Source organism: Halichoerus grypus, chromosome 4, assembly GCF_964656455.1.
Source record: "Halichoerus grypus chromosome 4, mHalGry1.hap1.1, whole genome shotgun sequence".
NCBI classification, from domain to species: Eukaryota; Metazoa; Chordata; class Mammalia; order Carnivora; family Phocidae; genus Halichoerus; species Halichoerus grypus.
The window spans coordinates 79,519,266-79,532,547 of NC_135715.1; the positions used below are offsets into that span (position 1 = coordinate 79,519,266).

At 37.2% G+C, this 13,282-nt stretch overlaps 1 protein-coding gene and 1 pseudogene across 3 annotated transcripts in view; one reads left to right on the top strand and one right to left on the bottom strand.

Annotated features, from left to right (window-relative positions):
• Window positions 1–13,282, top strand: part of PSPC1 (paraspeckle component 1) — a 101,732-nt gene that overhangs the window by 31,582 nt on the left and 56,868 nt on the right. For all 3 annotated transcript variants that reach the window (XR_004918813.2, XM_036097156.2, XM_036097155.2), the window contains exon 5: window positions 3,151–3,235. Coding sequence is in view for 2 of the 3 variants with exons in the window: in XM_036097156.2 (XP_035953049.1) it covers window positions 3,151–3,235 (85 nt within the window). In the remaining variant the exon portion in view is untranslated. The remainder of the gene's footprint in view (window positions 1–3,150; window positions 3,236–13,282) is intronic.
• LOC118538896 (U2 spliceosomal RNA) lies at window positions 3,800–3,952 on the bottom strand (annotated as a pseudogene).

A 13,282-nucleotide genomic window follows, 5' to 3' on the forward strand; every position in this document is an offset into this window, starting at 1 on the left:
TGCTTGAAATTCATGGATCTTTTTCTCTCTTCCTTTCTTAAGTACTTGATAGCATGTTTCATTGTCTTCTAGCATTGAATGTTTCTGTGGGGAAGTCTGAGGTAAGCCTGAATTTTTTCCCGTCTCGTAAGTGACTTGATCTGGATTCTTTTCTTCTTAAGTCAAGTCCAGTAACTTATCCAGGATGTGTTCCCTACCCACCCACCCTCCTGCCCCAAACATTTTGTTAAGATAAATTTTTTTTCTTTTCTTTTTCTTTTTACGTAGGCTCCACACCCAGAATGGAGCCCAGTATAGGGCATGAACTCACAACCCCAAAATCAAGACTTGAGCCAAGATCAGAAGTCAGATGCTTAACCAAATGAGCCACCCAGGCACCCCTTGTTAAGAGAAATTTTAAACATAATGTTGAAGGAATTTTAAGGTGTTCGCTATTTAGATTCTGTTACTAACATTTTACTGTACTTTATTATATCTTTCCATCTTTTCATTCTTGTATTTAAGATACATCTTGTTGTAACAGTATAGTGTTTCAACTTTTCTTTGGCACTAAATATGCCCTTAAAACCTGTAGATTTGGGGCACCTGGGTGGCTCAGTTGGTTAAGCGTCTGCCTTCAGCTCAGGTCATGATCCCAAGGTCCTGGGATCGAGTTCGACATTGGGCCCCCTGCTCAGCAGGGAACCTGCTTCTACCTCTCCCTCTGCCTGCTGCTCCCCCCTGCTTGTGCACTCTGTCTCTGTCAAATAAAAAAATGTTTAAAAAATGTAGATTCAGTGCCTATATTTCTGGAAAATAGACTGTTAGATCAGAGAGTATACATTCAGTTTTCATGACTTGAAGGATATTAAATTGAGAAAACACAGTCCCGATCAAACTTTAAATTTGTCTTTATTCCCCTTTATTCCCTTATATTCCCATATATTTATGTTACATAGATGTAATTTTATGTTCTTTGTCATTAAATTAGGAAAGCATTTTCAAATGTTTTTTGGTTTAGTAATAAGTAGTGCTGCAGCTGATGTCTTTATGTGTATGGACAGATGCCTTTGGATTATATTTTTAGGAAAAATCTCTGTGACTGATTTACTGGATCAAAGGTTGAAAACACTTCAGCTGTATATATATGTACATACATATATATACACACATACATATGTATATATACATATATACATGTATGTAATATAGCTATATATATATATATATATATGTATGTGTATATATGTATTTTTTTTGTAATTTATTCCCCCCAGAAGGATATTACTATGGCAGTGTACAAATATGTAAGCTTTGTTGAAATTTCAGGAACCTCGGATATTAGCAACTTAAATAATTTAGTAAATGTAAAATGGTAGTTTTGCTTTAAGTTGATAGTGCTCTTACTTAAATTGCATAATGTGCTTATCTGTTAACTTTATTGTTGGATTCTTTGAGCTAATAACCACTGTTAACAGATGGGGAAATGCTATCTGAGAGGTTAAAGCAGTTTTCTCAACTGGCACAGCTTAAAGGGAGAAAATCTAGTTGTCAGAAAACAAATGTTTATGTTTTTTTCTTACTCCTTTTTGTGGAAGAAAATGTAATGCACACTTTTACATTATTATATATGGTAATTTGTCCCTGATTTAAGAGCAGCTAACCTGCAAAACCATGACAAAATTGTTACTGGATAGACTGGATAGACTTTCTTGGATAATTAATGATTGTAGTACACTTTCCACATTTTTGCTTATCGAAGCATTTCCCCTTAGGACTATAAGTAGATTATATATTTTTGGTATCTGCTAGGTTTCTCCAGCTAAAGTAATTATCTGATAGTTGTATGGTTCTCAGTGTTTGTACAGTGGAGTCAAATAGCGTGCTTTAAAAAAAAAAATACCAATGTCTACATCCCAAGAGATTTTGATTTAATTCGTCTGGTTAAAAGGTATTTAGGTAGTTCTCATGAGCAGTTAAGGTTGACAACTAATTGCCTCAGTGTTTGAAATCATTGTAGTAGTTTTTGATGGTTTTTAAGGTAGCTAAGTGTTTTCACGCATCTTGTTGGAATCCCCTGGTCACTACCTTACCCTAGCTGGATGGTTATAATACATTTATAATCTGTCTGAATCTTTTTTCTTTGACATAAGTAATATATAATACAGCTGTTTTCAGTCAGTAAAGTGGGGACGATAATATTTACCTTGTTAGGGTTATGATGCCTACTTTGTTGTGGTTATATTATTAGGGTTATTGGCACATAGAATAACTGTAACTGTTAGTATTTTGTTATATAAGTTCTTGAGAATAGTGATTTATTAAGAAATGTTCAATTGAGGTAATTTATGTTCACATTAGAAATTTCAGATACTGTGATAAGAGGGCAAATAAAAGCACAACCCATAATTGTGCCATCCAGAGTATTTTAATGTTTTTTGTATGCACATAATTTGGTAAGCTGTTACAAAGATTTTTAGCACTTGGGCAAAAGAAATGTACTTTTTCTAATCTTATACTACTCTGGAACCCCTGTTCTTGATGATATGGCAAGGGTTAGTGACTAGGGGAATTCTCATCTTGTTTAAAATAATCTTGTTGGTATCAGAATTCAGCACCCACCCCCAAGAATTCTCTCATAGCCTTTTTTCATAAGAAATTGACTTTGTGTGGGAGGAATCTTCTGCTAATTTACTGGAAGGGGGATATTCTTTGGAAGTTAAACAGTATCCTATTATTCTTACTGTTTGTTTTGGTTCTTATGTGCCCTCTGCTCATGTCTCCCAAGGCATCCTTTTGGGCTTTACAAAATTCGCAGCTGAAAAAATTTCTAATTTGAAAGAATGTATATGAAAACATAGCTACCGTTTATTCTGTTTTTAATATGTTCCAGGCGTTACATTAAAACAGTTACTACCCATTTTAATTTCTTAACGTAAGGATAAATTTTATTATTATTTCCATACACATGAAGAAACGTCCAGAAAAGATACTAATTTGATTAATTACACAGCTTATAATTTTTCATTATAAAATGATAGACAAAAAAGCGAGGTGCATGAGTATGAATAAGTTACTAAGTATATTGCCAGCAGTAGAGAATCTATATGATTATTGATTTAAAAAAAAAAGGGAAGGTAAAAATATTAATGTGTAATCAATATTTTATAGATCTCATGAGGCGTCAAGAAGAACTCAGACGCTTGGAAGAACTCAGAAACCAAGAGTTACAAAAACGGAAGCAAATACAACTGAGGTAAAAGAACATCATTGTAATATATATGTGAATATATGTAGTTTTCATTGTGTTTTTAATAAAATTCCCCACTGCCTATAATAAATAAGTTGTACAAGTTGGAAAATACAGAAAAAAATAACAAAATTGTCTATTTTGACTATACTTTGGGAATTACTCTACACATTAGTATAATTCTTTGGTACTATGTTTTTTTTTTTTTCCCCAAGCTGGTTATGGACACTTTGATTGCATTCACTGTGAACTTATATAAGGGGCTTAGGTATTGCATATAATTTGCTGTAAGAATGCACTGTGAATTACTGGATCATTTTTCTAGAGATGGACATACTTGAATTGTTCTTAGTTTTAATTTTTCCATGTGTATAACACTACTGAATGCTTTTATACATCTTTGTGCTTCTGATAATTTGCTTAAAAAAGATTTGTGGAAGTGGAATACATGATAAAAAGGGGTATGGGTATTTAAAATCTCAGTATAAAATAGATGACTGTGATGGTCAACTTAAAATCTTCTAGGTTAAATAAGGACTTTGGGGGAGTGGTTGATCCAAGATATATAAACAAAGATTAACAGCTTTTCTTGTACTAGCAGTATTTAATTGTGAAATATAATGAGATAAGTATCACTCTTAAAAGTTTTTAAAAATCATAATAGGAAGTGTTATGAACAAAGCTATGATACACTTGATCTTAGCCAAAAGGCCGAGAAGCGATGAACAAAGCTATGATAGATTAAAGCAAACTTAAAGTTTTATTTAAGAAAATTTTTAAATTAATTTTAGAGAAAAAGAACAAGTGTGGGGTGGAGGGTCAGAGGGAGAGGGAGAGAAGGAATATCAAGCAGACTTCCCACTGAGCGTGGAGGCTGCCATGGGGCTGAATCTCAGCACTCTTAGGTCATGACCTGAGCTGAAACCAAGAGTCAGATGCTCAACTAACTGCCATCCAGGTGCCCCAAAGTTTTGTTTTTTATTTTTAAATTTTTTTTGTTTTTTATTTTTTCAAGATGTTATTTGTTTATTCATTTGAGACAGAGAGCATGAGCACGGAGAGAGGGAGAAGCAGACCCCTGCTGAGCCGGGAGCCCAGCTTAACCATCTGAGCCACCCAGGCGCCCCTCATTTTGTTTTTTAAAGTGTTATAAAAGGGGCGCCTGGGTGGTGCAGTTGTTGGGCGTCTGCCTTGGGCTTAGGTCATGATCCTACAGTCCTGGGCTCGAGCCCCACATCGGGCTCCCTGCTCAGTGGGAAGCCTGCTTCTCCCTCTCCCACTCCCCCTGCTTGTGTTCCCTCTCTGCTGTCTCTCTCTCTCTGTCAAATAAATAAAGTCTTTTAAAAAAGAATAAAGTGTTATAAAAGTAGTAAGTGCTTGTGGTAGGAAGTAAGGTGCTCATGGGAAATAAAAAAATAAAAAAGAAGGCAAAAAGCCTTGAATAAATGTGAAGTGTCTTTATGGTCTGGAGATAGGTTGTATTCAGTATATTTTGAAGTATTTTTTCTAATTTTGTACCTGCTTATATCAATGTATGTATGTTTCTCTCTTGCAACTACCCTGATTTTACTCTAAATTACTTCTTCTCAAATTATGGTATTTGGACAGACAGCATCAGCATTCCAATTATAAGCCTCCACTTCCCCAACCGGTGAATCAGAAACTATATGGGTGGAGCCCAGCCACCTGTGCTTAATCTTCTAGGTGATTCATATGCATCATAAAGTTTGAGAACCACTATTATATAAAACTCCCCATATGACCTCCTTACACAAGGGACCTTTTGCCAATTTCTTTGTTGTCGTTTCTTTCCTTTTTATGTAAGTATGTTAAAGTCTGTTCTACTTGTACAAAGAAAAGGAAACCTTCCCTCCCAAGTATAAAACTCTGACTCCATTTTCCCTTATATTTATACTTGACAGCTAGGCTTTTAGAATTAGTACTCTGCCTTTCACTTCTCAAAAAAAATAATTTAACCAAACAATGTGGGTAAAAAAAAAACACATAAAAATGGGGGCCCCTGGCTAGCTCAGTCAGTAGAGCATGCAACTTGATCTTGGGGTTGTCAGTTCGAGCCCCAGAATGGGTGTAGAGATTACTTAAAAATAAAGTCTTTAAAAAACAAACAAATGAACATAATTGCATTGCAAGTGAGTAACATTAACACTCTGAAAGGGGATGAGGAAGAAAATAAGGAACCTAAATAACTTTGGGAAACACTGTCTTGACACTATAGGCCAATTACAAGAAAAGCAATATATTTTGTAATCTAATTAATGTGTTTCTCACAGGGATATGGGTTAGTAGTTCTGAAACTATTTTTTGTATGTACTTTTTTCCTACTTTGATCAGGTCTTTAATGAAAAGAATGCTTATACTTTTTTGAGTGAACAAATTAGTAAATAATAGATAATGAAACGCAGGTTTCTCATTGTTGGAGAAAGAAAAAAGAGAGAAAGGCTAAAACTAAAATGAATCCTGTGGTGTTGAATTGGGATCAGGGTAACAATAGAACTCAGTGGTATTTAACTTAGAGAAATATAGATGTGTGTATATATGTGGGTTCACATACATACATACATTTCATAACTCCTGTCTACCTAGAAGCAGTGATGCAATGCCTCAGTAACAGCACATTATTAGGGCCCAGATTCTTGTTTCAAACACCATTCTTTAATAAAAGGAACTAAGGCTTTGTGGAGAAGTGGTTGATTCCTGGACTAAAAAGTCCAGGATGAGCCTGGAATGTTGTGCCAGGGAATAAGAAAGTACAGGTGTACCTCTGATATACTACAGGTTCGGTACTAGACCACTGGAGTAAAGCAGATATTGAAATAAGGTGTATCTAATGAACTTTTTGGCTTCCCAGTGCATGTAAAAGTTATGTTTACACTGTGTTATAATGTAACAAGTGTATAAGAGCATTATGTCTAAAAAAATGTACACACCTTAATGAAAAAACACTTTATTGATAAAAAGTGCTAACCATCATCTGAGCTTTCAGTGAGTTGTAATCTTTTTGTTGGTGGAAGGGCTTTCCTTGATGTTGATGGTTGCTGACTGATCAGGGTAGTGGTTGCTGAAGGTTGGGAAGGCTGTGGCAGTTTTTGACTCTCTTTCACAAACGATTTCTCTGTAGCATGCGGTGCTGTTTGATAGCATTTTACCCACAGTAGAACTTCTTTCAGAATAGGAATCCTCTCAAACCCTCTCATAGACATACCTTGGAGATACCGCAGATTCAGATCTAGACCAGTGCTGTAAAGTGAATGTCACAGTGAAGTGTGTCAAATGAATTCTTTGGTTTCCCAGTACATAAAGTTATATTTACACCTATAAACTATAGTTTATTAAGTGTGAAATAGCATTATGTTTAAAAAAAAGTGCATGCCTTAATTAAAAAAATACTGATCAGGTTGATGGTTGCTGAAGGTTGGGGTGGTTGTGGCAATTTCTTAAAATAAGATGATATTGAAATTTGCCGCATGAATAGTCTTCCTTGCAGGCAAGGTTTTTCTGTAGCATGTGGTGCTGTTTGATACCATTTTACCCACAGTAGAACTTCTTTCAAAATTGGGAGTCAGTCCTCTCAAACCCTGCTGATGTGTTACCAATTACATTTATGTAATATGCTAAGTTCTTTGTTGTCATTTCAACAGTCTTCACAGCATCTTCACCAGGAGTAGAGTCCATCTCCAGAAACCACTTTCTTTGCACATCCATAGAAGCAGCTCCTCATTCGTTAAAGTTTTACCATGGGATTGCATCAGTGTGGTCCCATCTTCAGGCCCCGCTTCTAGTTTGCTTGCTGTTTCCACCACATCTGCAGTTACTTCCCCCACTGATGTCTTGAACCCCTCAGCTGAAAGGCATCCATGAGGGTTAGGTTAGAATGAACTTCTTTCAAACTCCTGTTAATGTTGATAGTTAGACCTCTTCCCGTGCTTCCGATGAAGCACAAATGTTCTTAATGGCATCTAGAATGGTGAATCCTTTCTAGGAGTTTCTCATTCTGCTTTGCCCAGATCTATCAGAGGAATCACTGTCTAAGGCAGCCATAGCCTTATGAAATGTATTTATTAAATAATAAGACCTGAAAGTTGAAATTGCTCCTTGATCTGTGGGGCTGCAGAATGGATGTTGTGTCAGCAGGCGTGAAAACAACATTAATCTTGTTGTATATCGCCATCAGACCTCTTGGGTGACCAGGCGCATTGTCAAGGAGCAGCAATATTTTGAAAGGAATCTTTTTTTTCTGATCAGTAGATCTCAGCAGTGGGCTTAGAATATTCAGTAAACCACGTTGTAAGTAGATGTGCTGTCATCCAGGCTTTGTTGTTCTATGTGTAGAGAGCACAGGCAGAGTGGATTGAGCATAATTTTTAAGGGCCCTAGGATTTTCAGAATGGTCGGTGAGCATTGGCTTCATCTTCAGGTCACCAAGCTGTGTTAGCCCCTAACAAGACAGTCAGCCTGTCCTTTGAATCCAGGCATTGACTTCTCATCTATGGCTGTGAATGTCCTAGATGGCATCATCTTCCAGTATAAGGTTATTTAATCTACATTGAAAATCTGTGGTTTAGTGTACCCACTTTCATTAATTATCTAAGCTAGATCTTCTGGATAACTCGATGGCAGCTTCTGGATCTCTGCTAGCTTCAAACTTTTTTCTGCAGCTTCCTCGCCTTTTTCCACTTTTATACAATTAAATAGCAATAGGGCCTCGATCTGGATTAGGTCTTGGCTTAAGGGAGTATTGTGGCTCCTTTGATCTTCTATGCAGACTACTTAAAAGTCCTCCATTTCAGCAACAAGGTTGTTTTGTTTTCTTATGCGTATGTTCACTGGAGTGGCACTTTCAGTTTCCCTGAAGAACTTTTCCTTTGCATTCACAACTTGGCTGTTTGGTGCAAGAGGCCTAGCTTTTGGCCTTTTTCGGCTTTTGACATGCCTTCCTCACTAAGCTTAATCATTTCTAACTTTTGATTTAAAGTGAGAGACATGTAGCTCTTCACTTGAACACTCAGAGACCATTCTAGGACTAGGCATGGGCCTAATTTCAATATTGTTGTGTCTTAGGGAGTAGGGAGGCCCAAGGAGAATGAGACAGATGAGAGGGAGAGAGATGGGGGAATGGCTTGTTGATGGAGCAGTTAGAACACACATAGTATTTATTGATAATGTTTGGTCTTATATGGGTGTGGTTTGTGGCGTCTCAAAACAATTATAGTAGTAACAACATGAAACACATCACCGTTACAGATACAATAATAATAATAATGAAATATTGTGATAGTTACCTACTAAAAATGTGACACAGAGACACAAAGTGAGCAAATGCATTTGGAAAAAATGGGGCAATAGACTTGCTTGATGCAGAGTTGACCCAAACCTTCAATTTGTAAAAACAAAACAAAACAAAACCCCACTGTATCTGAAGTGCACAGTAAGGCAAAGCTGAATAAAATGAAGTAGGCCTGTACTCATAAAAGATGGGGCATATTGGGGCGCCTGGGTGGCTCAGTCGTTAAGCGTCTGGCCTTCGGCTCAGGTCATGATCCCAGGGTCCTGGGATCGAGCCCTGCATCAGGCTCCCTGTTCAGCGGGAAGCCTGCTTCTCCCTCTTCCACTCCCCCTGCTTGTGTTTCCTCTTTCGCTGTCTCTCTCTCTGTCAGATAAATAAATAAAATCTTAAAAAAAAGATGGGGCATATTGAAAGTACACAGGCAAACTGAAGGTGCTCCTAAATGGCCAAAGTTGGAACAGTTTCAACAACAAAATAAAAAATTATAGTATTAGATTTTAAACTGTAGAATAAAGTACATATCCATGAGTCCATAGTGATAGAAGTAAATAGTTGAATGAATAAATAAATGGAAGAGAATGGACAACTTTTCCTTATAGTAGAATTCCAGTTAATCAGTATGGAAGGAATGAGAGAAGATCACCAGTGGGTCAAACACTATAGTAATAATTGTCACAGACAAGATTTACTGACAGATGTTCAAGTTTTTGCCGAAACTTTAGAAACACAATTTGCATAGTCATTTGTATTAGGTACAAATGGAACAGTAAATTTAAAGTGGAGAAGCAACAGACACCACCATTACCAAGTATTAAAGGTTCGTATCACCTGTAATAAGACATTGATATCAGGAACTGTTTGATATGATGCAGTCAGAGGGATACATTGTCATTTCTGTGGGGTTTTTTGGCAAAAAATTTATAACCTCAGGCTAGCCCATGAGGGAATATAACATGAACCCAGATTGAAAGACATTGTACAAAATAATCAGTTGTCTTTTAAAAAGTGTCAAGCTCACTCTGAGGCTAATGGGGAGGAAGGTGTGCTGAGTGCCCAGGCTGGAGACCATTGGCCTGGCTCTGCGCACATGGTAGACCTCTCCTGCCAGGCTGGTGGTAGGTCGTGGTGGCAAGTGTTAGACACCTGACTATGGCAGGTCAGTGGGCTTCTGCTTCCGCTGGGCATGGTACCCCCTGAGAATCTGCTGCCCCACAGGTCCAGTCCAAGTTCTGGTAGTCAGTGATAGAGCAGGGCTCCCATGGCCCAAGTATCCCTAGCAGCACCATGCCTGCATTCCTGGAATGCCCCAAGCTTTCCAGTGCCATGGCCTGGGTGTTGCACTGGCACATCATGATGGAGCTAGGAATGTGGTCTGCCAGAGGAAGGAGAGGTGTACAAGATGATGGAACAAAAGATGAAGGAAGAGCAGGAGAGAAGAAAAAGGAGTTGGAAGAGAGAATGTCACTAGAGGAGACCCCCCTCAGGAACACATCCTGAAATTGCAGGCGAAGCTTTTGGCCCTACAGGAAGAGAAGCCACTACCTTTTCTTGCAGCTCAAGAAAAGTTTTACATGAGGCTGTGCCCGGCCACTTTTAGCCCACCCACCCAGACAGAGGTCCTCCAGCCTCGTGGTGCCTTGTACTTACAAAAGCAGATGGAACATGGTAACCAACAGACTGGACTTCCTCCTTGTGCCCCACGAATCCAGCTTCTGAACTCCTTGCCTCCCTGCTGCTCCTGCAGATGCAACCAGCAGGAAAGTCAGGCTTTGCCTTTCCTGCTGCAGCTGCAGATAAAATCAACAGAAAAGTCAGACTTTGCAGCTACCAGCTAACCAGGCCCTTGGCTCTCAGCATAGCCAAAACCTGCAATTCTACCACAAATCACATTTTATTTTCAACCTCACCTCCACCCCCTGCTGTGGGTGAGGATCCCGGTCTGTCCCACGCCCAGGTCAGTGAAACCTGTCTGCCGCTGGAAAAGAAAAAATGTCAAGTTCATGAAAGACCAAGAAAGACCGAATGTGTCTAGGAACTTATACCAATAATTGTCAAAAATATCCTGTACTTTCAAGACAAAGCAAATAAAACTACAGCAGTTAAACTGAAGAAATACAGCTGACTGTGGCTCCTGCCATACATAAGACAGCTTTAACTGTTAACAAGCTAGATAGTTTGGACTCTGCTTTTTTGTTTCACCTTAGAAGATCAACAGAACTGGTTTAAGAAAGTATATTTAGAGAGAAAAAACTTATTTGGAGTATACAAATTTACAGTTTTCCTTTCAGTGCTACAAATAAATTTTTAGGTTTCTCACGGGTCAATTTTTCAGAGGCTGTCTCAGTGAAGAAAGAAGACTAAGACAAGGCGTGATGAGTTGGTTCAAGTTGTGACTTGACCACTTAGTAGTTCATTTATTTCTTCATTCTTTTACCACCCTTCTGCTCACTCATCTATCCATCTATCCATTCTTTTCCTTTTTTATGTCATTCGACATAAAGATCTTATGTACTGAGCCCTGCAGTAAGTGTGGAGAGTGTAGTGCTAAATAGGAACAAAGAGTAGGAGGACATTTTTATCCATTAGTTATATCATAGCTTAGTTTCTAGATCTTGTCCATTTTTCAAAATCCTACAAAAATACTTGAGACCTGAAAATAATTAATGGGTTCAAATTAAGTTGTAAAATTGAGGTTTTATCAATTTCCAATTAATTATAACATGATGGATGTTAAAATCTGTCACTTTTTTAGTTCCACTTGTAAATGTTACCTAGGAAGTTATCTATCCTTCACCTGCAGAGACATTAAATATACATATAGATACTCATTAAAGTATCTTGTGAAATAGAAAAAATTAAAAGTGTACCTATATATAATAGGGGATAGTTCTGAATATTGTCTATAAGTTCAGATTATGGAATTGTCAGTGTGGTATCAACTTATTTCAGAGCAAAGTAGAAATTCTTGAATTTTTAGACAAAGGAATGGAAGGAAGAAAAATAACTGTTTGAAGTGATTTTACCTTTTTACTCCTGATTTGTAAATCTATTCTCACATTTTATCAGAAAAAAGTTGCTTTAACAATGGGAGAAGTACATTACAAATTTTGTTTAAAATACTTGATTTGGTTTTTGTTTTAAAATGTTATGGCAATACATGTATAAAACAAAACTCAATGATACATTATATATGTAAAGTAAAAAAGTTAATGGTCCTGTTTCCCCGATTATTCCCAGTATTACATAAACTTTTTCTACCCCCCTCTGTGCTCATATAAATGATTTTTAAAATCAGTAATAGGAATGCTGTTTTTTTACTTGCTTTTTTCCTGACAGCTGATATTCTTTTGTGTCAGTAAATGCAAATGTGCCTTCGTAACAGTTGTTTTGTGTTCCTTGGCATCGATGAGCCATACTTCTCATTTATAATTGATTGTGTTTTCAACCTTTGCCTTTAATTAATGCCACAATATGTATATCTTTGTGTACATACATCCTTGCACATTTGTATAGATATTTCTTTTTAGTTTATTGGAAATGGACTTGCCCATTTAAATTTCTATTACATGTCATAAGTTATTCCTGAACAAGGTCCTAGTTGCAATTCTGAAGACCAAAAAACTTTGAAAACCAAAAGCTTTTTCATGTATCATTTAGTGGCAGGATCTGATATGAGCCTATTTGATGACAAAACCTGACCTGCATTTATGTTGGGGTCATGTCTATTATTTTCACAAAAGTGAATCTTCATCTTACTGCAGAAATACCAGTGTGGTTGATTACTGGGTCCTGTCCCAGATCCTGTTAGTGGTATAATAATAGTATATGGACCCTTTTTGAAATCGGGAAAAATCAGTTTCAAAACATACGTAGTATTGGAGTTTTTGAATAGGGGATTTTTACCTGTACCTATGTACATTTTCACATGTGTGAATATGAAAATATTTTCTTTACCATAAAATTTATGAGTGTTAATGTCCAAGAAGTGGATTAACCACTTTATTTGAATATTCAATTTACCTGAATAGAAATGTATATTGGGGACTTAGACAAAAATCTCAAAATAGTCTAGATTTTGCTTAAAATCCCTTGGGAACATTGTTACTTTGTGGTCTGACCCAAACTCCTCTAACAGCTAGGTTTTCTGCTGTCTGTGGGAAATATCACCATTTTTTTAGTTCATGGACTTGTGTTTAGGGGAGGCATGATACAGGAAACAACAGAGTATCTTGAAATTCAAGTATTACACTTGGTGTAGGAAAGGTACTTAAAAGAGCAACAGAAAATGAGACTTAATGGGAGTGCATCAGTATTATATAGTCTTCACTACTGAAATAATTTTTTTTTTTAAGATTTTATTTATTTATTTGACAGAGAGAGAGAGTGAGAGCAGGAACACAAGCAGGGGGAGTGGGAGAGGGAGAACCAGGCTTCCCGCAGAGCAGGGAGCCCAATGCGGGGCTCGATCCCAGGACCCTGGGATCATGACCTGAGCTGTAGACAGACGCTTCACGACTGAGCCACCCAAGCACCCCTGAAGTAATGTTTTTTGTTTTTGAGTAGAGAGCATATATACTTGAATATGCATTGACATACATGCCAATATAATGTGAGTGTATTCAGTAATATTTTGTAGGGTTTTTTTCTCTTAATCATAAGTAATTATGGACTTCTTTGTAATTCTGAACACATATATAGTTCAATATTTTTTCCTCCCACATACCTCTAGGGCTGAGGTTGGCATACTT